Source organism: Sturnira hondurensis, unplaced genomic scaffold (genome assembly GCF_014824575.4).
Source record: "Sturnira hondurensis isolate 20B ecotype Veracruz unplaced genomic scaffold, ASM1482457v3 Scaffold0008380, whole genome shotgun sequence".
Taxonomy (NCBI): Eukaryota; Metazoa; Chordata; class Mammalia; order Chiroptera; family Phyllostomidae; genus Sturnira; species Sturnira hondurensis.
Genome location: NW_028081011.1, coordinates 2,176,820 through 2,202,000, shown reverse-complemented (window position 1 = coordinate 2,202,000; position 25,181 = coordinate 2,176,820). Strand labels below are relative to the sequence as shown.

At 49.2% G+C, this 25,181-nt stretch overlaps 1 protein-coding gene across 4 annotated transcripts; it reads left to right on the top strand.

Annotated features, from left to right (window-relative positions):
• Nucleotides 1-12,080: 12,080 nt before the first annotated feature.
• SSC4D (scavenger receptor cysteine rich family member with 4 domains) lies at nucleotides 12,081-23,935 on the top strand. 4 transcript variants are annotated; one of them, XM_037054808.1, is made up of 11 exons: nucleotides 12,081-12,361; nucleotides 14,349-14,545; nucleotides 16,242-16,277; nucleotides 16,524-16,829; nucleotides 17,529-17,606; nucleotides 18,410-18,724; nucleotides 19,569-19,646; nucleotides 20,227-20,301; nucleotides 20,417-20,728; nucleotides 22,187-22,264; nucleotides 22,907-23,935. In XM_037054808.1, exons 2-11 carry the CDS (start codon nucleotides 14,380-14,382, stop codon nucleotides 23,221-23,223), a joined length of 1,761 nt encoding a protein of 586 aa, XP_036910703.1. In that variant the 5' UTR covers nucleotides 12,081-12,361; nucleotides 14,349-14,379; the 3' UTR covers nucleotides 23,224-23,935. The 4 variants fall into 4 exon arrangements, with proteins under 4 accessions (XP_036910703.1, XP_036910701.1, XP_036910702.1 ...); XM_037054806.1 differs by having other exon boundaries at nucleotides 20,255-20,728; XM_037054807.1 differs by lacking the exon at nucleotides 16,242-16,277 and having other exon boundaries at nucleotides 20,255-20,728.
• Nucleotides 23,936-25,181: the final 1,246 nt, after the last annotated feature.

Below are 25,181 nucleotides of genomic sequence, written 5' to 3'. Positions count from 1 at the left end.
TTTTCCCACTGTTTATGATTACTGAACATGTATAACTGTTAAAAGAAAAGAAAAGAAAAAGGCCCTCGCTGGTGTGGCTTAATGGATTGAGCACCAGCCTATGAATAAAAAAGTTGCTGGTTTGATTTCCAGTCAGGGCACCTGCCTGGCTTGTGGGCCAGGTCCCCAGTAGGGGGCACGCGAGAGGCAACCACACATTGGTGTTTCTCTCCCTCTCTTCTCCTCTCTAAAAATAAATAATAAAACCTTTAAAAAGAAAGAAGGAAAAACAACAATGTGAGAGACACATCCTAGCAGATACTAAGACACGTTATAAACATGATGGTTAAAGCAGAATGCTGCTTGGCTAAAAAAATAAAATAGTGAAAGAGGCAACAGAACCCAAAACAGCCACTTACATATCTGTAAATATGCTACATGACCGAGGGAACAGATGCACAACTCAATAAAGGCTGTAACACTTATTATCCATATGGGAAAAACTGGTTTCTATTTCATACATAAACATGAATTCCAGATAAAGAGCTGACTGTGAATGAGCAAAACCTTAAAACTTTTAGAAGAAAATATAACTTCCTAGAGCAGAGTAATGTGGAGTGTATTTGCTAAATATTTTCACCATTCCCAGCCCCCCCCAAAAAAAACCCCACATAAGTCATAAAAGAAAGGTGACTTTTTAGGGCACTTTTATAATTTATGATAGAAATAGCTATAATAATAATAATAATTACCATTTATCATTCACTCACAATATGCCAGGACTAGGCTGAGTACCTTCGTCCTTATACCCATCCAGGGAAGTGTCCTTGGCCTTGTTTTACACGAGGTGCTTGCGAATAAGCACCCAAGGTCCCAGAGCTAGTGAGGACACAAACCAAGGTTCAGCCCAGGTCCATGGCGCTCCTGCTCCTATCCCTTCGTCTCTACCCCTTACTGTCTCTATGCCACTTTATAGTAGAGTTAAAAACACCCAATGTGCGTGTTAGGGGGAGCTACACCAGATAAACAACTTCAACACAAACAAACATTAGGGTGTATATGCCCATCTCCCCAGCTAGTTTACATTAGATATTTAGTAGAAGCTTTAAACAGAGGGCTTTCCTCCCTGCCTGTCGCCCTGGGAAGACAAAACAGCTGGCATGTGATAGAGAATAAGAATGGCTACAAATTGCGGGGGGGGTGCAGCTGGAATTTGCCTGACTCACCTACGCACACACCACCGATTCTATGCCATTTGTTAGTTGTGTAGCCAGACTTTTGATGGAGGGACCCCATGGACTAAGCTTTGCCGTATATTTTTTTGTTCAGTGGGTGAGGTGGAAAGAAATTTAGGGGTATAAAAGGAAAGGGGCCCTAGAGAATATGGGAAACTTTTCACTATTTCATTGCTAAATGTCAAAGGGTATATAAAATTCACGGAGCACTTGACCAAATACGTGACCTTGACTGTAGCTAAGACAAACCCTTATTTTTCCAAGTTCTGCACAGTGTTTTGGCTTTTTTAAAAAATATGTTTTATTGATTATGCCATTACAATTGTTCCATTTCCCCCCTTCATTCCCCTCTCCCCTGCACACCCACTCCCCCCATTCCCCCCCTTTAGTTCATGTCCATGTGTCACAAGTTCTTTAGCTTCTACATTTCCCATACTATTCTTGCCCTCCCCCTGTCTATTTTCTGCCTACCATCTATGCTACTTAGTCTCTGTACCTTCTCCCCCCTTCTCCTCCTCCCACTCCCCTGTTGCTAACCCTCCATGTGATCTCCATTTCTCTGGCTTTTTATCATAGAGTGTTAAAAATTACCTTAAGAGCCCTGGCCGGTGCTGCTCAGTTGGTTGGGCGTCATTCGCAAAGCAGAAGGTGGCTTGTTGGAGGTCAGGGCACGTGCCTGGGCCTCGGGTTGGGTCTCCGGTTGGGACCCTTAGGAGAGGCAGCCAATGGATGTTTCTCTGTCACACGGATATTTCTCTCCCTCTCTATCTCCCTCCCTTCCCCTATCTCTAAACACAAATACATAAAATGTATATATTTTTAAGTTACCTTAAGAAGTCATTTCCAAAGTAAAATTAAAACCTACCCCAACCATTGTCAACAGTTTGTGATGAATCCTTCCAGACATTTTCTTCTAGGCATATATAATCATTTCAAAATACACTTACTGAGTGCAATGGGGTATCCTGGATTGGATCCTGGAATAGAAAAGAAGACAGTGGGAAAACTGGTAGTATCCAAATGAAGTCTGGAGTTTGGTTCACATTAATGTATTAATGTCAATTTATTGTGGTTATGTAAGATTCTTGTTAACATTAGGGGAACTTAGATGAAGAATACATAGGAACTCTTGTACCATTTTGGCAACTTTTCTGTAAACCTAAAACTATTCCAAAAAAACTTATTTTAAAAACACAATTTAAAAGGGGAATCATATTCTACACTATTATGAAAACTGCTTTTCACATAACAAGATGTGAGGACATCTTTTATGCTAAAAATAACTTCATTTTTTGGTTGTTCTTCCACTTATTTATTATGCATTCATTGGTTGATTTTTGCCCTGACCAGGGATCAAACCCACAAACTTGGTGTATCAGGACTGTGCTCTAACCAACTGAGCTACCTGGCCAGGGCTCCACTTCATGTTGTTTTGTTTTGTTTTTATGGCTGAATAGGGCACTATTATATGGGTGTATCACAATTTATTCAAACAATGCCCTCTTGATGAACATCTCTGCGTTTGCAGTATTTTCACTGCAGCAAACCAGAACTTCCTCATATATCTGTCTCCCCGTGGTTGAACAATATTTCTGCATGATCAATTCTTAGAAGTGAATTCGTGGGTCAGAGGTATGTACATTTAAATTTTTCATGGATCCTACCACTGAACCCATTTTCGTTCCCACCAACCTTATATGGACACGCTCGTCTCCCCCCAAGCCCAGCCTGCACACACCCAGCCTTTACACTCCTTCTCCCTGACGTCCACACTAATCCCGCAAGTGGGGGATGTTCTTCATACTGCATTCCCTGCCCAGCGGGCTCTTGTGTGGAGCACATTCTCCGCCAGCCCTGGGTGTGGCCGTGTTGTACGCACCAAGATCTAGGTGAAAGGCACTGGTGCGCCCTTCTCAGGGGTCGGGCTGCACAGACTATGTTTCTGAACTAAAAGTAAAAGGCCACTTGAACACTTTCCAAGAGGCTGTGTGTGTGCTTGACCGACAGGCGTTTAGACCGCCTGCTCACCTGCTGCAGGCAGGGGGTGGTGCCGGAGTTCAGGAGCATCACACTGTCTGAACAGAATTGTGAGGGTGGAGGAGGATGGGGACTGCTAATCTGGAGAGGGTGGTCGGGAATGGACATATTCTGAGGGAGTGACATTTGAATGAGGTGAGGGAGTGAGTAGTGCAAATATCCGGGGAAAGACAGCTTTAGCCAAGGGAATTGCAAGTGCACAGACCCTGAAGTAGGAGCAGGCTTGTATGTTCAAGGAATGGCCAGGAGGCCAGGGTGACTGAAGCAGAGTGAATGAGAGAGGGAGGGGTGGGAGGTGAGCTCAGGGAGGTGGCCAGGGACCAATTCATGAAGGGCCTTTTGGGCCTCTAGATCTCATTCTAATGAGAAGCCACTCAAGGATGAAAGCAGGAGGGTCACAGGATGTGATCTGCCTTTCTGAAGGACACCTGGTCACAGTGCAGAGCATGTATTTCAAGGGGCAAGCACGGAAGCCAGACCAATTAGGCCACCGTTAGAAGTCCGGGCACAACATGGGAGTGGCCTGTGATACAGTAGGGTTTCCTAACCTTGGGGCTATTGATGTTTTAGGCCAGATAAGTCTTCATTGTGGAAGCCTGTCCTGTGCATTGTAGGATGTTTAGTAGCATTCACTCAGCTGTGAAAACAAATTATCTGCCTTCCCCAGCTATATCAAGTAAAAGCGGTTTTAGAAGTTGCCAAATGGGCCCTAGGGGGCAAAATCACCCAAGGTGAGAAATAGGTTACTATGTTATAATGACATGGAGGAGGTAAAAAGAGCTTGGCTCTGGAGATATTTCTTTTTTTAAGATTTTATTTATTTTTTATTTTTAGAGAGAAGGGAAGGGAGGGAGAGAAACATTGACACGTGGCAAAAACATTGTCTGGTTGGCTCTCACACGCACCCCACCTGCAGACCAGGCCTGCAACCCACACATGGGCCCCAACTGAAAATCAAACCAGTAACCTCTTGTTTTGTGGGACAATGCCCTACATACTGAGCCACACCAGTCAGGGAGGCTCTGGGTGTATTTCGAAGGGCTAAAAAGATTTGCCAATGAATGTAAGAAATAGAAGAATCAACGATGACTTCAATGGATAAATAAATGTGGTATATATGTACAATGGAATATTATTCAGCTTTTAAAAGGAAAGAAATTCTGACACATGCTACAATATGGATAAACCTTGAAGACATTAGGCTAAGTGAGAAAAGCCAGTGACAGCAGACAAGTACTGTGTGATTCCACCATGAGGCACCTGGAGTGGTCAAACTCATAGAGACGGGGCAGACTGGTGATTGCAGGAGGGAAGGGTGTAGAGTTTTTGTTCTCCAAGATAAAAAAGTTCTGAAGATAGATTACACAAGAAGGTGAGTGTTTAACATCACTGAACTATACACTGAAAAATGATTAAGATGGTAAATTTTATGTTATATGTATTTTACAGCAATTAAAAATTAAATTTTAGCCCTGGCTGGTATAGCTCAGTGGATTGAGCGCGGGCCTGTGAACCAGAGGATCGTGGTTCGAGTCCCAGTCAGGGCACGTGCCTGGGTTGCAGGCCAGTTCCCAGAAGGGTATGCATGAGAGGCAACCATACATTGATATTTCTTTCCCTCTCTCCTTCTGTTCCCCTCTAAAGATAAATAAAGTCTTTTAAAAAATTATAAATTTAAAAAATATTGTGTTTAAAAAAATGAATGCGGTTTCTGGTCCATGGGGGTCTGCTTGATTCTCAGAATGCGGCAGCTGCTTCCAGAAGGTTCCTCTGGCCATTGGTTGCCCAATACAAAAGCACTTTCCCTCGGGATGTTTCTGCTCTGGCAGCTCTTAGGCCTTAGGATGCTTTTGGGAGAAGGTGGTGGACAAACATAATGGCCCCCCTGGTTCTAGTCATGCGAAACTTTCCTTCCACACCAGTGCTTCACCAAATATGCTCCCTACAGTTGCCTGTGGAAAGATCAAAGGATGCAGCTTCAATGACAAAGGGGAAATGTTTGGCACATCTCTTCTATCCTCCGGATTTCACTTTTGCAGTTCTGTGGAAACTGCATTTTGCGGTAGCACAAATGCCTTTCACAATGAGACTTTCATTTCACAACCAGGGGCTTCACTGGACTCCACTTTGGCCATCTTGCCTGGTGAGGCATGCCTAGAAAGAATGGTGATTTGGGCACTCTGGTCAGATTTAATGCAACAGATTTCCGGAGAGTAGGGAGAGCTGTTAGAAGGGAATTAGGGCCCCTCCCTGGCTTTGGCACTGTGAGCAGGATCTTCACAGCTGGTAAAGGTCTTCACTGACCAGCTGAGAAACTGCTTTTTCTGCCTGGGAAAATTGCTTTCTCCTGAGGACTGCTGCAGACGAAGGGGTCTGGGGACATCTGACTGAGCTGTCACAAAGAAAGGTGAAAGAGGCAACCCCCATAGACGGACACATCCTGCCATCCCTTTTGACCAGGAGACCAGGTGAACATGAAGGTCTTTAGAAGAAAACACACACTGTCACCTGGATGGGAAGGACTTGATGAAGTGCTGCTGACCACCTCGCTACCATCAGAATAAAAGAAAAATCCACCTAGGCTCATGCAAGCCATGCCAAAATAGACCCAAATCACAGTCACTCTCTAGACAACTGGGAGGCAGTCCCAACAGGTGACCTTAAACTAAAGTTTTCCAGGACAAAATCACAGACCCCAGAAGCAGCCTGCACCACAAATTAGACAGGTTTCTCCTTACAGGCAAGAAGGGGCTGGAAAGAAGTATTCCAAGTCATGAAAGGCAAGGACCTACATCCAAGATTTCTCTATCCAGCAAAGCTTTCATTTAGAATGGAAGGGCAGATAAAGAGCTTCTCAGATAAGGTCAAGTTCAAGGAGTTCATCATCACCAAACTCTTATTATATGAAATGTTAAAGGGACCTATCTAAGAAAAAGAAGATGATCAAAACTATGAATAGTAAAATGACAACAAATTCAAAACTATCAACAACTGAACCTAAAAACAAAACAAAAGCAAAACAAACTAAGCAAACTAAAACAGAAACAGAATCATAAAAATGGAGATCACATGAAGGGTTATCAGCAGGGAGGGGGTGGGGAGGGAATGGGAGGGAAGGTACAGAGAATAAATAGAATAAATGGTAGGTATAGAATAAACAGGGGGAGATTAAGAATAGTATGGGAAATGGAGAAGCCAAAGAACTTATATGTATGACCAATGGACATGAACTAAGGTGAGGAAATGCTGGTAGGAGTGGGGTGCAGGGTGGAGGGAAATAAAAGGGAGGGGAAAATGGGACAACTATAAAAGCATAATCAATAAAATATATTTTAAAAAATTAGACGGGTTTCCCAAGATCACAGATCAAGAAACTTTGCTTCCACTCACCCTCACTCTTGATACCTCCCTTATGTATATTCTCTAAAACTCTGCCTTTTTATCAATACTTTTCTACATGTTACTCAGAAAAAAAAGTGCATTCAGAGGGCTTTTCATAAATGACCTTAACGGAATCATCAAAGCATCTGAGTGCCTCTACCCTCCCAGGAAGCTGAAGGGTGGGAGAGGCACCCCACTCGGGAAAGGCATTCGGGCATGTGGAGGCCCAGGGAGACCCCCTCACACAGTGCACAGCAGATTTCCTTACGCTCCAACCCAGCCAGGTGCTTCTCAGGATCTCTGAGAAGGTGAGTTGATGCACTGACCTCCGGGCACCTGCAGTTTCTCATACCAGGAAAAAACCACTTGTCTGAATCCATTTTTCACACTGCAGATGATTTAGAGAAGGGCAAACATTTTTTGCCTTTCTTTTTAACTATGAATCTGTTTTGTTCTTGTAAATAAGCTCAGCTTTTAAAAAGATAGTTTTATTTTGAAATGATTACAGATTTGCAGGAACTTGCAAAGAAATGTATAGGGAAGTCCCATGCACCCTCCATCTGGAGTCCCCCAGTGGATGGTTACATCTCACGTAATTACAGTACAGTATCAAAACCGGCAGTGGAAGGTACCCACCATGTGTGTGTGTGGTTCTGTAATGTTATCATGCGTGTGGATTCCTGTAACCAGCATGGCAATCAGGATATGGAACCATTCTTTCATCGTGAGGATCTCTCTGGTGATAACCCCTAACAGTTACAGCCTGCCCTCCCCAGTCCCGAAACCCTGGACATGACTGTTTTCCATCTCTGTAATTTTGTCATTTGGAAAATATAATGTAAATAGAATCACACAGTGTGTAATCTTTTAAGCAGCTTGCTTTACACAGCGTAATGGCTTTGAGAGCCATCCAAATTGTTGCCTATACCAATAGTTTGTTCCTTTGTATTGTTGAGAATTATTCCGTGGGCTGGCCGTAACATAGTTTGTAACCATTTATCTGTTTTGGGGTATTTAGGTGGTTTTCAGGTTTTGGGTTTTTTAAAAAGATTTTATTTATTTATTTTAGACAGAGGGGAAGAAAGGAAAAAGAGAGGGAGAGAAACATCAATGTGTGGTTGCCTCTCATGCGCCCCCTACTTGGGCCCTCGCCCACAACCCAGCCATGTGCCCTGACTGGGAATCGAACCAGCAACCCTTTGGTTTGAAGGCCCACATTCAATCCACTGAGTCACACCAGCCAGGGCTGGTTTTCAGGTTTTGACTATTATACATTAAGCTGCTATGACATTCTTATATAGATTTTTGTGTGCATATCAGTTATCCTCTCTCTGAAACAAATGCCTGTTGGGAGCCCCCCTGCCTGGTTTCGGGAGCTGTAACCCCCTGTGGCTAAGGCTGAGTGAGTGACCTTTGGACCATAAGCCACTAAGGAGACAAAGCTTATCTCCCGGGCAGGAGTGCTGCCTCTGCTCCTTTTTTCATAACTGGCCCTCAGTGCTTGATCAGTGTCAATGATGGGTAAGATTCCCCAAGGGAGTAACGACCTAAGACAGGCATGATCACATGAAGGCCCCAGGGAAGGACTTGGGGGGCTATGGAGAAAGGGGGTGATGGACCCTTGCCCCTCGGCTTTGACGAAGTCGGAGTCCTCATTTCTCCTAATTCCTTGACTATATTGCCTCCTCTGCCTGACTTAAGCCTGAAACAATGATGGAGGGTGGTGCAGCCCTGTGCTGGAAAGGGTGGGCTCCCCTGGTGATCAGGCCCGAGAAAGGATATGTAGAATCCTGTGAGGCCTGTTTTTGCTAAGAATGCTCTCCATTAAATGATAAGGGTCTAAGCAGGAAATGAGTTTGTTTCCCAAAGTTTTGTAGCCTTTTAGCTGATAGACCCTGGTTCAGAAGAAGCCCTAATAGTTCTTTGTATGCTATTTACTGTTCAATCCTTACTGTCTGACAATGATTAAGGAGCTGTACAGGTATTCCTGCGCAAATTAAACCCAATAAAACCTGTCTAGGCAGGGTCAGCGCGATCTCCCCTTGAGAGAGTGGCCAGGCCATTCTGAGGTACTCCCTGCTTGAGGGCCGTCCCTTTTCCTCCACAGGACTTGGTAGTCTGTGTGAATTTGTCTCGTGTCTCATCCATAACACCGTGGGCACTGCAGGCCGCTGTCCGCCACATCAAATGCCCAGCAGTACATTTGCTGGGTTGTATAAGTGTATGTTTAGTTTTTCTAAAAACTGCCAAACTGTTTCCCAGAGTGACTGAACTATTTTTACATTCCCTCAAGCAATGTGTCCAGTGTTTTCCACATCCTTGTTAGCATTTGGTACTTCCACTATTTTTATTTTAACCATTCTGATAGCTGTATGGTGATATCTCATTGTGGTCTTAAATTACATCTCCCCAGCGGCGAGAGTGCTGTTGACTATCAGTGTGTTCATTTCCTGTGTTCATTTGCCATCTGTATATGCCTTTGGTGAAATCTCTTCTTATGGCTTGGCCATTGTCTAACAGGAATGTTTGCTTTTTTTAATGTTGGATTTTGAGGGTTCTTTATATATTCTCGATAGGAATATATTATTAACTCATATATGCAGTACACGTGCAGTGGAATGCTACCAAGCTACAAAAAGAAATGAGGTGCTGATGCTGCAACGTGGATGGATCTTGAAAACTGTGCAAAGTGAAACATCGATATTCCTCTCTCTCTCTCTCTCAAATCAATCAATAAAGTTTTTTTAAAAAAGAAGAGACACCAAAGAGTGCCCTCCCCAGCCCCATGTGAGGACACAGTTAGGAGGTGGCCAACGGTGAGCCAGGGAGAGGGTCCTCGCCAGGAACCAAACACTTCCAGAACCTTCATGTTGGATTGTAGAGCTTCCGGAGCTGTGAGAAAATGACTTTCTGTTGTTTAAGCCACACAGTCTATGGTATTGTGATGGGGCAGCCCCATCTGACTGATCCAGAGGCTGAAACAGAACTTGACGGCAGAGCCCTGAGCAGCCCTCTCGGACCGTGAGAAAGAAGCCCTGTGTTACGAATGGCAGAGCAACAGGAAAGAAGGAATTTGGATCCTTCACAATCATGAGGTCTAGATTTCCTACCAGGACTTGTAAGAAAGAGAGAAAATAAATTTGGCTATTGTTTAGACCTGTTATTTTCTGGTAGGTTATACTAGTTTTCAACAAATATTCATTCTCTCTCCTCCTCCCCTTTGTGGAAGAGGTATATTTCCCCTGCTCCACTGACAGAGCACAGACTTGGCCACGTGACTTGCTTCAGCCAATGAAACACAGGCAGATGAGATGCGAATGAAGCCAAAGCAGAAGCTATGGTGTGCTTGCGTGGCCTGGCTTGGTCTCTGGGTTCCTGCCTCCGCTGCAGGAAGAGGATGCCCTAGATGACCGCTGTTTCTTTACCAGGTCCTAGGACGAGGGGCTAATGGAGCAGACCTGAGCCCAACTCACAGCCGGAAACAGAGTCATCGCAGCCAATGTGCAGAACCATGGGAGGAAAGTCGTTGTTGCTTTAAGCCAGTGATTTTCAACCTTTTTCATCTCACGGCACACGTAAACTAGTTACTAAAATTCTGTGGCACACCAAAAAATATATTCTATCTTTTTGCCGATCTGACAAAAAATAGATATAATTCTGATGTATTCACACCGGACAACCATTGTTGTGTTAGCTGTTGTCATTTTTTTATTTGACAATCAGAGGTCCATTCCCTTGAATAAATAGTCAGAAATTTCATGTTTTAAAAATTCTTGTGGCACAGCAGCTGAAAAATCACTGCTTTAACCCATCACAATTTAGGGGTTGTTTGTTTTGCAGGTATCACAGCAAAAAACTGATGACTACAAGTTCTCCCTATTATTGTATCAGAGCTCATATTCCAACTAAAACAAGGAATGAAAATAGTTCCTTGAATCTCATGACGAGAAGGTCACTGGTGACCTTAGGAAGAGTTGCCTCAGTGGAGTGGTGAGGTCAGAAGGCAGACTGGAGCAAGCTGAGCAGTGAGTGGGAGCCAAGGAAACGGAGGTGCAGGTGCAGAGAGCTCTTCAGAGAAGTTTGGCTGTGATGGGGAGGAGAGAGGCGGGCACTCGCAGGAGGAACGGGTGTGGAGGCCAGTGGCAGCCTTGCAGATTCACTGCGCAGACCTGCCCCGGAGGGAGAACTTGCTGATGAACTGTGTGGACTTCAGTCAGCTGACAGCCTCCAGTCTGGCACCCTCTGAGGTACTGCGGCATTTGAGCCAGGGCCGCTCCCTTCTCTGGCATCTCCCAGCCAGGGACAGAGCATGACAGGGATACCAGCACCTGGCCATTTCTGCCCCGAAGACCCAACTGACAGGGGTTGAAAGGGTTTTCTGTTAATTGCTTTTAATGATAGAGTGCAGAACATGCTTAGGAGCTCAAAGCAAAGAATCCAGTTGGGAAAGAGCAGCTGACCAGGGAAGTGAAAAGGCGCCCAGATGGAGAGAGGGAGGTCCCTGAGAAGGCAGAAGGAGATGGGGTCTGGACTGGGGGGAGTGGATCCTCAGGCCAGAGGAGAAAGGAAGAAGCAGGAGGAAAGGAGGGATGGGGGTGGGATGATGGCAGACCTCCCATCAGAGAGTTTTCTTTTTCCGAAAAGCAGGAAGCAAGATGAGGTCTGAAAGACAGGAAACTAAGTCCCATGAGGTGCATGGGCTGTGTCTCCATTGTCCACTCGTGGCCTCAGTCTTCCCACCTGCACCATACACAGCTTCAGCAAGACCCCTGGTCCCCAAACATGTTTGAGCCTCAGAGGCTTTTCAGAAACACACTTTTAGGGGGAACCCATCCCTGAACTGCTGGATCAGAATCTCTGGGGCAGTAGTGGTGGGACGATAATCTATATATTTTTTTAAAGTGTCCCTGGGGGTGATGGGATGCATGGTCAGGTTTGGGAACCGCCTTATGGGGGGGGGGGGGTCTCTAGCTCTGTGGTTCCAGCCAGAAGGTGCAGAATTCTAGCACAGAATTTTACTGAAGCTATAAACTATAGAATACGTCCCATGCCACTTCCTGTCACCTATAACTACCAAAGTCCAAAAGGTACCAGAACTCAAGAGGAACCACAATAAGGCATAATCGTCAGCAGAATCAGAGGCCCTAACTACACGGGAAGCCCACCACTCTGGCTCCTGTGACCACATTTCCAAACCCCTGGGTGGGATGTGGGTCAGGGCATTGTCAAGGGGCTCCCCAGGCAACAGGACTAAGGGGTCGAATCAGGGCCATCACAGGAGATCAGGGATGCTTGGCTGCCCTACAGCCAAGGGGTGGAGACCTATCCAGTCCCTTCTGAAACCTGAGTCCTGGAGTAGGGGGGAGGAAGGGGGGAGGGGCTGCCTGGCCCTGAGAGTCCAAACCGGCCCCCCTACCCTTACAGCTCCTCCTCTGCCTGGGTGCCCGTTCTCTGGGGCTGCTCCAGACTGTGCAGCTGCCTTCGCTCTCTCCTTGCATCCCTCTGCCCCTAAGGTCGGGCAGGGACAGGCTGGGGCCACCAGCCAGCTCCATGGACAGAGATTTTGCTTCTGCTCACCTTCCAGCTTTGGAAAGAAAAGAAGGAAGATCTGTGTTGATTTGCATTTGGGAGATCCTACCCCCTCCTAAACTTCTGGGGGCAGAAAAGGTGATTTGACCTTGGATTGACTGTTGAAGAAGGGACAGAAAGAGCCCAGAACATTCCCCCAGGTATGAATCCTTCACTTTTGCTGGTGTGTGTGTGTCTGTGCGATATGTTTCCCACTGGTCAGATGTGAAGTTGTCTTTGACGATCTCCCAGGCCCCTTCTGGCCGCTTTGTTCCATGATTCGGCAGCACTAAGCTTCATCCAGTCATTCAGTAAACACTTCCTGAGTACCCACCCGGGGCCAGGTGCTGCTACAGAATAATATCTGGTCCCTGCCATCAAGCGTTCACAGTCTAGGCGGGGAGATAGTAATGGTAATAATAGCTACCACACTAATGGTGGGTCAGGCACTAGACTAAACGTTTTATAAACTTTAGCTTGTTTAACCTAGCAACAACTGTTAGAGGTAAGTGTATTACTAACCCTATTTACAGATGAGGACACTGAGGCTTGCTTAGCAAGGTGTGGTTTCACAGCTAGTGAGTGGTGTAGCTGATGCTTCTAACCACTGTGTTCTGCTGCCTCCCCCCACATTTAAAGGGACAGTTCAGGGCAAAAGATGCACTAATGAACGGTGGGGAGGGAGCAGGAGTGCTTTTGGAAGCCAAGTTCAAAGAGGGCAAGGAACAGTTAAGTCTTGCTTTGACCAAGTTTCCCAGGGAGTGAGGCAGGAGCAGGCTTGGGACCAAGTTTGGAGCTGGAGGTAGGCAGGCTCCAAGAGGCCCAGCTTATGGGTCAGCTGGGACTTGAGATCAGTAGGGACCAGGACCAAGGGTCTTGTCCCTCACCCATGGGCTGGGTGACAGCCATACAGTGGAGAGACTTGAAGATTCCCAGCCATGTTCCCAGGAAGCTGTTGTCCCATATTCACATAGTAAGGGCTGACCTGGCCTGTGGGCCAGTGTCCCAGCAGCCTGAGAGTTTGGTGGCCTGAGGCCCAGGAGAAGGGAGGACAGGCCCAGGTCACTAGGGACCCCCTCAGCAAAGATTGGACCACGGCTCCCCCTCCTCACATCTCTCAACTCCCATCTTCCAGCTGTCTCCAGGCCAGGCAAAGGGAAGACAAAAGCTGATTATTCCACTGGGGGCTGTCCTGGGCCCCATGAATGGGGTATTGAAAACCCTATGCCCACATCCAGATAGGTTTTCATCCTCTCCCCAGCCAGACTCTTTGCATGCCAGGGCCAAGGCACAGCCAGGGAGAGACGGGGTGGGGAGCACCTCAAGGGGTGCCATGTCCTCGCAATCCCAATGTACCCCAAAGAGAACCATCCCCTATTGCCAGCAAACCCTCCTCCCCCATTTAGTCTGTGAGGGGAGGGGGCACAGGAGTGCTTCTGGTATTCTGGTAACACAGTGTGAATATTCACTGAGTTCAGCACTTAGGATTTAAGTACTTTTTTATTTGTATATCTCAATCCAAAATTTAACAACAAGATCCTCAAGGGCTTCCCATCCCCAAAAGGCAGAGCATCCCAAATGGCTCTCCCAGCCCTTCACCATCTTTGTGTATTTGTGAGTCACGGGAACTGTGTTTCCTTGATGTTTTTTCTTTAATTGACTCATTTCTTCTGATTTAAATTAACTTTAAAGAGTAACTTTATATTGTTTCTAGTAAATGGAAAACCACAATTCTTTGCCATAAATAAAAGGCATTGAAAAAAAGCAATGGAAATAAAACAATAAATATTCATCTTTCACCCCCTAAATGTATGTGGGTTGCACCAGAGGCACCAACACCACCCTCTGGGATGCGCTGCCCCAGAGGATGAACTCAGCCCTGGGCCCAGCTGTGTGGCCTGGCTGGGTTTGGGCCCAGAGAACCCTCCAACCTCATCTCCCACCATCCGCCATCACATGCTCTCTGCTCCAGCCTCACCTCACTCCTCATTAGCGTCCATCTGTGCTCCCTTCCTTCTCGTCTCCCAGCTGTTGCTCCTGCTGCCTCCACTCAGAATGCCAAACCCAAGTGAAAATGTCACTTTGCCAACTTGAAGCTCTCACTGGGCCCTTCCAGCTGAAAGAAGTGACTTGGGTTTTTCATTCCAGATGTTCCTGCTGTGACTTCTCCCCCAGCTCCATGATGGAACCATCAGAAAGGCCACTGACTGGCTGGACACACCAGGAAGCAGAAATTCGAATTGGTCCCCAAATAGATCAGAGCAGGGGGTGGAGGCCTGGAGACAGGAGTACAGCCCTTGTACCCATCCCCCCAGCCCTATCCTTCCTTCTCCTCTTGCCACTGGGTGAGTGCTGAACTCCTATTCCCCAACCATTTCCCTTTCTGGCTCTACTTTCCCAGCTCTAAAATTATGGGGGGAGATGGTTTATAAGTGAGGTGGTTTTTAACATCCTTTCCAGCTCCTACATACGTCCAGGGTTGATGAGAGCTAAGCATCTGAGCTGAAGAAATGGAGGGCTCAGTGCTAGAGATGAGGGATCAGTGTACACAGAGTGTGGGCAGTTAAGGGACATTGGAAACAGGGAAGGAGGGAAAGGGGGGTGGGCTCACCTATGCCTGTTGGAAAGGCAGCTGATGGAATAGATGGAATCAAATAACCTAGGGACTATCCTAACTTAAAAAAGGAGAAACCAAGTCTCAGTTTCTTCATCTGTAAAATGGGTTCCTTAGTACATGTCTCAGAGAATTGCTGTGAGATTCTCTGAGACAATGTATGTGAAAGTGTCTACACAACACTCTGTGTACAAGTGGGCTATCACAGAGTTTTCACTGCCCATGCTAGGCCAGTGTCCTTATTTCCTCCCCACCTCCCAGGCCATGTATACTCAGAATTGTATGGTGAAGAAGAGTGTGGCTATTTCGGTTGGAATACCAGTTCTACACTTTGCTGTATGACCTTGAGCAAGTTGCCTAACCTCACTAAACCTGAAGTTTCCCCATGTGCAAAATCCTACCTATCTTATAAGTTGTCCTGACGATTAAGTCACAGGTGGCAAATACAAGGCCAAATCCAGCCCTCTACCTTGTTTCTACCCAGTGGCAGCGCTGAGAGCGCTTGCTTAACTGTTAAGGAGTAGTTACATCTATACAGTCCTAAAATTACACTCAGCCCTTTCAAGGCAACCGCGAGGCTGATGTGGCCCCCGATGAACATGAGTTTGACATCCCTGGATTAAATGAACCAGGCCACATAAAGCAGTGAGCACAGTGCCTGGCATGTACATACATGAGAGCTGACGCAGAAGGACTCATCTAGGTAAAGCTTTAGGGATAAATCATAATGAATCCCAAACTAGTTTGCACACTTAAGGCAGAGCTACTAGCATCTGCTGAGTAACAGGCTCTGAGCAGAGGGCTCTGGGAGACACCAAGATGAGGCAGGCATGGCCACATCTCCAGGCAGACGATCCGGAAAGGCATGTATATGGTGCCCAGGGATTCAGAGGGAATAGAGAGCACTTGTAGCTGAGCTCTCCAGGAAGGCTTTATGGAGGAGGGGGCTCCAAGCAGGGTCTTGAAGGCTCTAACAGGTTGTGATGAGCAGGATTGGCCAGAACTGTTCAAGCAGAGGAGACCAGCGTGGTTAAAGTCCTGCAGACAAGATTGATGGCATATTAAGAAGCAAGGGAAGCTGGTCAGGAGACACTACAAGGCTTTGTAGACAAAGCTCAAGGCCTGGGACTCCTATAAGAAACGGGGGGTCTTTGAGAAATCTAGCAGTGGAGTGGGGTAAACAACCCCACTTTAGAGATCTGTCTTAGGCAGATCTCTCTGGGGTGGCAGTGGACCAATAGGAGAGGGGTGAAGCAAGGAGACTGACCAGGACGTCAGGGACCTGAGAAGATGAAACTGGGCAAGCGAGGGTAGTGAAGAGGAGGGGGGTGACGGTAGGGCTGTGGTGGGAGGGGAGGCTGTGTTTCCAGGGCCAGGCAGCAAAGGGAGGGAGAAGAGGGGCCAATGCTCTCCTCACTCTGTTTCAGCCAGTGCCCTACAGCCCACCCCACTGCCCTTTCCAGGTAGGTGCCCCTGCTCCTTCTTCCCCCACCCCTGTCCTGACCCCAGGTACTCAGGTGCTCAGAGAGAAGACCTCCATTATTTTAGATGCCCCCAAAGGGATTGCACCAGTCTCCCCATTTCATAGACAGGGAGAAATAAGATCTAGGAAGGACTGTTCCCAAGCCTCCCATAACTTCACGGAAAGATGGGCATCCTAGAGGTTGGACCCAGGGATGCCCCTGGTGCCAGCTCAACCCTCTCCACAGAACTGAGGCTGGTGGGGGGTCCGAGCCGCTGCCGGGGTCGCCTGGAGGTCCTGCATGGTGGCTCCTGGGGCAGCGTCTGTGACGACGACTGGGACGTGGTAGACGCCAATGTGGTATGTCGTCAGCTGGGCTGCGGCCTGGCACTGCCTGTGCCGCGGCCCCTTGCCTTTGGCCAGGGCCGAGGCCCCATCCTGCTGGACAACGTGGACTGCCGGGGGCAGGAAGCTGCTCTGAGCGAGTGCGGCAGCCGAGGTTGGGGAGTCCACAACTGCTTTCACTACGAGGATGTGGCTGTCCTGTGCGATGGTGAGCAGAGCCCTGTGACCTAGGAGGGCAGACAGACTCTGTCAGACAGCAGGGCTGAAGGCTAGATAAATGAAGGGACTTCCCAGTGGTAACACTGTGCCCTGTGGAAGACCAAGCCAGTGGCTGCATTGCATGGTGCTGGGGAAGAACCCCAGGCTGGCTGTCAGAAGCCCTGGGCCCCAATGGTGCTCCTGGCTTATTGTGTGACCTTGGTCAAAACCCAGCATTACTCCCACCATGTAGGGCTCTGGCTGTTTCCGCAAGGCCCCCTCCTCATTTTTAAAACCAGATGACTGGGGTCAACACTAGCTGTAGGTCCACTTGGCACAGGGTTGCAGCAGAAATCTCTGAGAGGCTTCGATCTTGAGAGCGGTGGTTTTAATTTTCAAGAAAATCCCCCAGACAGCTCCAATGGTGGACCTATCCCAGAGTTTCTGGTCTGCAGATCTAGGGTGGGGCCTGAAAATTTACCTCTCTCGAGTGATATGATGCTGCTGTAAGAACTAATAGAACTCTAGAACTACTGCTTTCTGGACGCAGAGGGCCCTTTCACATCTTGTACCCCTGGCTTTGACCCTTTGTGTGGCCAGAGACCCTGAGTGCAGGTACCTTAGGGGTCCAGGCCCTGTCACTCATATACTTGTGAGTGTGAGGACGAAAAACAGAAAGGTCCATTTGTCCTCCTCTCTTCCTTTCCAGAGTTCTTGCCCACACAGCGCCCAACAAAGAAAGTGTTCACCACCATGGTGCCCCCTACAACTCCCAGGAATGGGAATGGTAAGTCAGGGCAATGTCCGCGCCTACCTGGGTCTCAGGAGAGGGACCCAGAGGATAGTCTCTGATACCTACCTGCCCTAAGACAGAAAGAGAGGGATTAATGATGGTTGAGTTTGGTCATTCCTCCCCCCCACCATGCCCCCTGTACCCCCTCAAGCAGCTCACCTGGATAGGGCTAGAGGATCCATTCCCGTGAAATGATTAAAAACAGTCAGCACCAGGTTGGAGAAAGTGAGAGAGGTGAGCACTGGATCTTAATCTGATGGGAAGGTCAGATATGCACAGCAATGCTGATGATAACGTAGAACAAGAAAGCAAAAAGTAACCCCCAAAAGGAACAGATAAACAGGCCAGGAAGTCCAGAGAGGAAGAGGGTCCAGTCCATCACAGATCAGGCAGGGCTTGCTGAAAGAAGAGCCCTTGGTGCTTCCCCTGGGGAGGTGAGAAGGCTTTTGCTACAGTCTTAAATAAGTAAGCAGGACAACCTAGTCGCTTAGGAGAGTGTGGACAAGGGCAGGGAGGGTTGCTTTCAGGAAGGAAGTGACAGTCAAAGCCAATCTGTCCTCTGATCCCACAAACCACCCGAATCAGGAATGTGAGGAGACAGTGCCTTAGAGGTGAGTTAGTAACTCCTCCAAGGGTTTTAGGTCCTGGGGCACCATGCACTGTGGGTACGTGGGTATGGGGTGGGGGTGGGGGATGGTGCTGGGGAGGGCCTGGGGCAGAAATGCGTTGGATTAGGAGGGATTGGGAAACTCTGTGGGATTTGCTCCTTGCCCCCTCCCCTGTCCCACCCTCACCAGGTGAGGGCAGTGTGCGCCTGGTTGGGGGCGCGGGCCCGTGTCAGGGCCGAGTGGAGATCCTGCATAGCGGCCTGTGGGGCACCGTGTGCGACGATGACTGGGGACTGCCAGATGCTACCGTGGTCTGCCGCCAGTTGGGCTGCGGGGAGGCGCTGGCCGCCACCACTAACGCCTTCTTCGGCTATGGCACGGGACACATCATGCTAGACAACGTGCACTGTGAAGGCAGCGAGCCCCGCCTGGCCGCCTGCCTGAGCCTGGGCTGGGGCGTGCACAACTGTGGCCACCACGAGGATGCTGGAGCGATATGTGCAGGTGCGGACTCTGGAAGTGGGGCGGGGCCGGTGGGAGGGACCCGGCTGTGCCCAGAGGCAGGCAGAGCCTGAATGGGGCTGGGACGGGTAAAGCGTTGGTGGTTGCCTGGGGGTTTCCCGGAGTAATCCAGGAAGGCCCTGAAATTACTTTTAATATCTCAGTACTGCTCTAGAAGTGCCTCAAAAAACCCCAATACTCTTTGTGGTGAGCTCCACAGCTGTATAATACTACAATATTGCTCTACTAATACTCCAGAATTATAGCAGTACCCCAAGAATCCCTGTGGAGTTCTCGAGCATGTTTTAAGTATTCTTCGTGGAATATTTTAGAGTAGTAGAACTCTAAAGTCACCTCAGAAATACTCCATGTGGCCCAAGTATGTCCCTAGAAGTAGCTAGCACAGCCCTCTTTACTCCCGATGCTCTTTATTTCCCTCCACTTTGCCCCTGCCCATTTGGAGAGGTTTTCTGAGCAAATAGGAGTAGTAGAGCATAGTCTTGTTCTGCAAGACTTTCAGGACTGTGGATGGCCCTCCCCTGTAAATAAAACCTCTTATCTCCCCATTTTGGACACAGATGAGATTTCTGAGAACATGGAAAAGAAAGGAAAGCATGTCTTTGAAAGTTCTGTATAAACTGTGATATGGACACCTGTACAATATGTGAATTACAACCACTATCAAAGTGGGGCAGACCTCCTGGACCTCAGCCGGGCTAAGCCCCCAGCTCTACAAGTGAAATCTGTTGTCTTCTTCAGAGAAACCCTTCTGTCCTCCTGACATCCCAAGGCTGACTAGGAACCAGAACCTTGGCCTCTGACCCTGCTCCCTTCCCTTCTGCTCTAGTTCTAGGCCCCCCGACTCTCACAGCACTGCCATCCTCAGCCACAAGAGAGGACTGGGCCTGGCACACAGAACCAGAGGGTAAGGAGCCCAGCCTGAGCCTGCTAGCCTCCAGGCTAGAACAGTAGGGGCAAGGTGGGTAGGACTGGGATGAGAAGGCTGTTCGGATCCATAGGAAGGGGACCCTCACTATGGGTCAGAAGGCCAGAGCTCTTGGCTAGATGGTAGAGATGGGTGAGAGAGCAGAGGAGCAGATAGAGCAAGGATGAAATCCGACCTCTGAAAAGTTCAGTAAGGTGGGGAAAAGTAGCAAGAGGTTTCTTCAAAGCTCTCAAGTAAATGTGGGTTGGTGCTGAGGTTGGGAATGGAGAGGCCTTGTGAGAGGGTTCGGATGAAGGAAGAATGAAGAAGTATATTTGAAAATTAGGGCTGAAACTATCATTAGGATTGAAACTAGGATAATACCTGGAAGGAGGGTTTGGTTCATTCCAATAAAATTTCCTGACTGAGGACCCACCAATCAACATGGTGACTCTAGAGTTGAGGCCAAGCATGGGGTACCTGTGGGGTACAGTTGGGAGATCTCAGTAGGAGACCTGGTGCCTCCTGTAGGCCAGGAGGCCTTTCCTTCAAATACTTTATCTAGACGCCATCTCCGCAGCTACAAGACTTGGTGCTCTCCCTTCCAGAGAGACAGCACTGTTCACCACTGCCTCCTGGGCCGCGGGGAAGAAAAGTAAGTGGCAGAGCAGGGATTCCATGGTGGGTGGGAAAGGACCGGCCTGGGGCACCACCTGGGAGCAGGTGGCTCCAGCCCAGCCCCTCTGGCCGCGGGTCTGTGCGCCCTGCAGGCGGGCGGCTGCGGCTAGTGGGCGGCCCGGGGCCATGCCGCGGCCGCGTGGAGGTTATGTACGCCGGGGGCTGGGGCACCGTGTGCGACGATGACTGGGATTTCGCGGATGCGCGCGTGGCCTGCCGCGAAGCGGGATGTGGGCCTGCGCTGGGCGCCACAGGCCTCGGACACTTCGGCTACGGCCGCGGCCCAGTGCTGCTGGACAACGTGGGCTGCGCGGGCACAGAAGCCCGCCTGAGCGACTGCTTCCACCTGGGTTGGGGTCAGCACAACTGTGGCCACCACGAAGATGCGGGAGCGCTCTGCTCAGGTGAGGTCGCAGCAGGACCGCGCACTGGGGAGAAACAAGCGCGCGGCCCGGAAGCGCAGCATGGGCGGGGCCACGCGCTGGCTAGCACCGGGGTGCGACGGGGATAAAGCGGGATTTGAGAAATGGGCGGGGCCGCGCGTAGGCAACCCCTACAGTGTGGGCGTGCGCGGGTGCTTATGGAGCCCTGGGTGGGGCAGAGCAGGATCTGAGAAATGAGCGAGGCCACACGCAGGCACGCACTGCGGCGTGGGCCGGGTGGGGTACAATCTGTTGAGTAATGGGAGGGCCTGCGCGTGAGGACTCTCTGCGGTTCTGCCACATGGGAGGGGCCAGAACGCATACTCTGCAAAGAGGCGGAGTCGGTCCATCGATGCACTCTGTCGCTGCGCAGCATGGGCGGGGCAGGAAGGGAGCGCCCTCTGCTTTGAGTGGGTGGGACCGGTCCGGAGGTTGCGTGTCCTACAGCAGTGAGGGGCGGGGCATGAGGTGAGAGACGAGTGACCAAGGATAAATTCTGAAAGTCTATAAAGGGCGGGGCCGGGGCGCTATTGCTCTGCTGAGTTAAGGACCTGCAAAGCTCTAATAAATGGACAGTTGATCAGCTTTCCGGAGTTGTGGGAGGAATAAATGGAAAGGAGTGTTTGTAGAGTCTTACATATTTTGAAATGCTTCTAGTCATTGCTTGGTGTAGGAATTGATATCTTCACCCTGGTTTGGTGCCCCCAGGCCCAGTAGCCTTTGCCTCAAAGGGTAGGCTACAAAGGATTCTGCCTTGGGCCTTGGTGAAAGAAACACAATCACCATTTCTTTCTTTCTTTCTTTTTTGTAATATTTTTTTTCCCTGGCTGTTGTAGCTCAGTGGACTGAGCATGGGCGAACCACACGATCGTGGTTCGATTCTCGGTCAGGGCAAATGCCTGGGTTGCAGACCAGTTCCCAGCAGGGGACTCATGAGAGGCAACCATACATTGATATTTCTCTCCTTCTCTCCTTCCCTTCTCCTCTGAAGATAAATAAATAAATAAATAAATAAATAATTTTAAAAATATACCACACATTTATAAATATATATATTTTTTAATTTATTTATTTTTAGAGAGAGGGGACAGGAAGGAGGAAGATAGGGAGAAGAACATCCATGTGTGGTTGCCTCTCATATGTCCCCCACCGGGGACCTGGCCTGCAACCCAGGCATGTGCCCTGACTGGGGATCGAACCAGCAACCCCTTGCCCCACAGGCCCGTGCTCAGTCCACTGAACTACACCAGCCAGGGCACAATCACCATTTCTGAACCAAGGGGCCAGGGGCAGTTATCCTTGAGGGCCCTGTGAAGTCCTTTATCCCTAAATCAGGCTTCCCTTGCAAGGGTAGGTGATGACCTGGCCTCACTGAACATGTTCCTCAGTGTTACAGCCACCTCTTTGTCTTTGTCTTTGTCGTTGTCTTTGCTGATCCAGGCCCAGAGGAACTAGGACTACACGTCCCGCAGGATGGTTCTGAGACCACCCGAGTTCCCACTCCTCGGCCCAGGGACGGTAGGTGCTCCTAACCCCTAAGAGAGAGGTGGAGGCATCAGGATAGTAAGGACCAGAATCAGGGGAGGTCACAGCCTGGGTTTAGGTAGCTCAGCAGATTTGTACCATGTCCTGGAATGTTTGTCTGTTTGTACCAGTCTCGAGTCTCATTAACAGAGAGATGATGTCCAGAAAGAGGGAGGTGGATTTTAAGCTAGAGGAATCTAGAGATTTCTAGAAATGGGATCAAAATGAGGGGATAAGGTCCCTTTCCCAAGGAGAGAAATGAAAGAATTCCCTCCTTAGCTGGGGGAGCCAGCCGGTGAGAGGAGGCAATGATGACTTCAGAAGATGCCATAACAGTCTCCGGAGAGTAGCCCTGGGGCTGAGGTACTGGGGGGACTAAGGAGAGAGCAGACACGGAAACTGACATGCTCAGAGCACCCTGCAAAGGCTTGTACATGTTCTGTCATTTGGAGACTGAGTTTGGACTGATGTGCATCCTATTTAAATCTCATTTGTCTGCCCTGGTCTGATGGCTGTGAGGGCAGTGCTGTGTCTCAGACCAATACTCTTTGCTTCCTTGACCCCTCCTCTGGCCTTGCTTGGGAGTAGCCTGGCATGGGCCAGCACCTTCCAAATCTCAGCCTTGTCCCCTTACAGGGCACCTACGTCTGGCCAATGGAGCTCACCGATGCGAGGGGCGTGTAGAGCTCTTCCTAGGACAGCGGTGGGGCACTGTTTGTGATGATGCTTGGGACCTGCGGGCAGCTGGTGTCCTGTGCCACCAGCTGGGCTGTGGCCAGGCTCTGGCAGCTCCTGGAGAGGCCCACTTTGGCCCAGGCCGAGGCCCTATCCTCCTGGACAATGTCAAGTGCCGTGGAGATGAGAGTGCCCTTCTGCTCTGCTCTCATATCCGCTGGGATGCCCACAACTGTGACCACAGTGAGGATGCCAGTGTCCTGTGCCAACCATTGTGACCCAGTCTGCTCTGCAGACCACTTTTTCTGGAAACCTACTGTGGCCTGCCCCTCTGCCTCCAGGAAGCCTTCCTCTTGTATCAACTGCAGTTCACTCAGCCCTTCCCTCCCCTTGCCTGGGAGAGAGCCTGCCCTGATGGTGTGGTTCTGCACGGGACGCCGGGCTCTATCCCATGAACTTCTTATGTGACCTCACCTGCTATCAACTGTTGTGGGCCCAATTCAGTGAAAGCTCCCACTTTCTGCTCAGCCAAAGCAGAAAATTGGGGGTAGGGAATGACTTCTAACTCTTCTTTGGTGGGGCTCCAGTTACAACACCCCTGATCCTGCCTTCCTGGAACCCAGTCCATGAGGTTCAGGGGGTCTCTAAAATGGGGTACCTCCCTTCTCCTACCCATCTGGGGATCCCTAAGAAGAGGGAAGGCAGGAGAGGCCTGTAGTTTTTACCTTAGCTTGCCTGGGGCTGTAGAGGAACCTGGGTTGTTGCCCTAGCCTGCTCTGTGAGAGCCCGGACTCAGATGGTGCTCAGCTGGACAAGGGGACTGGAGGGGCCAAAGCGGGACAGTGGCCCCTCCCTGCAGCTGGAATCAGCATCTCTGATTTTTGCTGCTCCCATCATAGAGCCTCTACTTGCAAAAGCAAAGAACCGTGGAGGCCTATAGCCACCCTTTCACAGGTGCCAAGTCAATAAAACATTGTCCCCCTGTCTTTTAACTGAGGTCAGTGTTTGGGCACAAGTGCATTGTTTGTGGCAGCAGGAGAGACTCTGGCGAGGACTCTCTGAAAGTTTGAGGTTGGAGGGCAATTCAACAACAACATCAGAGAATTCTCTGAAGGCCCATCACATCCTGGAAATGCTGACTCACAGTGTCAGGCCTGGAAAGGCTCTAGAGGGTCTCCTAGCCCATCCCTGTTTTCCTTTTACATATAGAAAAAACAAAGGGGTCTGCTCAAAGCCACATAGCAAGGTGATGGAGTTGCTAGAACATAAACAATTGAGAGGAGGCAGGCAGGAAGGCAGGTAAGGGAGAGTAAAACAGCATTGGGGCTTCCTCAGAGGCTGCTTTTGGGGCACCTGACTTGCAGTTCCAGGGGCAGAGAGAAGTGGGGGATCCTGCCAGAGCTTCTCTCAGCCCTGAGGTCTTGCTAGTGACTGGTGTCAAGCCTCTGCCCTCCAGGCCCAGCCTGCAGGCTCTGCATTAGTTCTCTTTGGCTGCTGTACCAGAGGACCACAAACTTAGTGGCTAAAAACAACACACATTGATTACTTTACAGTTCTTGAGTTCACTAGTCTGAAATAGGCTAAATTCAAGGTGTCTGCAGAGTAGTGTTCTTTCTGGAGGCTCTAGGGAAGAATCTGTTTCCTTACCTTTTCCACCTCCTAGAGGCAGCCCACATTCCATGCCTGCTCGTGACTTCCTTCCAGCCAGCAATGACATCATTCTGACTGCTGCTTCTACCATCTCGACCTCCCCTCCCGATTCTGCTGCCTCCCTCTTCATCCTCAGTTTCTTGTGATTATGTTAGACCCACCTGGATAATCCAGGATAATCTCTCCATCTCAAGGTCTTTAATTAAATTACACCTGCATAATTCCTTTAGCCATGCAAAGTAACACATTCAGGAGTTCCAGAGATCAGGATGTGGACATCTTTGAAGGGCCATTCTTTTTCCTCCCACAGGCTCTAAACCTGGGTCCTGGCTCCCAGCCAAGAGGGAGGCAGACAGTTTAGCTCCAAATTCCATCTGCTCTTGGCAATAATGGCTTTGACTCCACTTGTTAGGGAGCTCTCTGAGACCCACCACGTCATTGAGGAGATGAGGGCTGAAGGGAAAAAGGAGTGAAAATGCTTAAGAATTCAGGGAGTTGGACAGGGATGCTCTCGCCACTCACAGTACCCAGATCTGGACCCAGCATACGTAGATGCTGCTTAGCTTGCAGTCATAGCCACTCTAGC

Excerpts from the sequence above, each read along its gene's own strand:
- SSC4D (XM_037054806.1), top strand. The coding sequence starts at position 14,380 with ATGATGGAACCATCAGAAAGGCCACTGACTGGCTGGACACACCAGGAA. Across the intron at positions 16,278-16,523 it reads CACCCCACTGCCCTTTCCAG|AACTGAGGCTGGTGGGGGGT; the intron begins GTAGGTGCCCCT and ends CCCTCTCCACAG. Across the intron at positions 16,830-17,528 it reads TGTGGCTGTCCTGTGCGATG|AGTTCTTGCCCACACAGCGC; the intron begins GTGAGCAGAGCC and ends CTTCCTTTCCAG.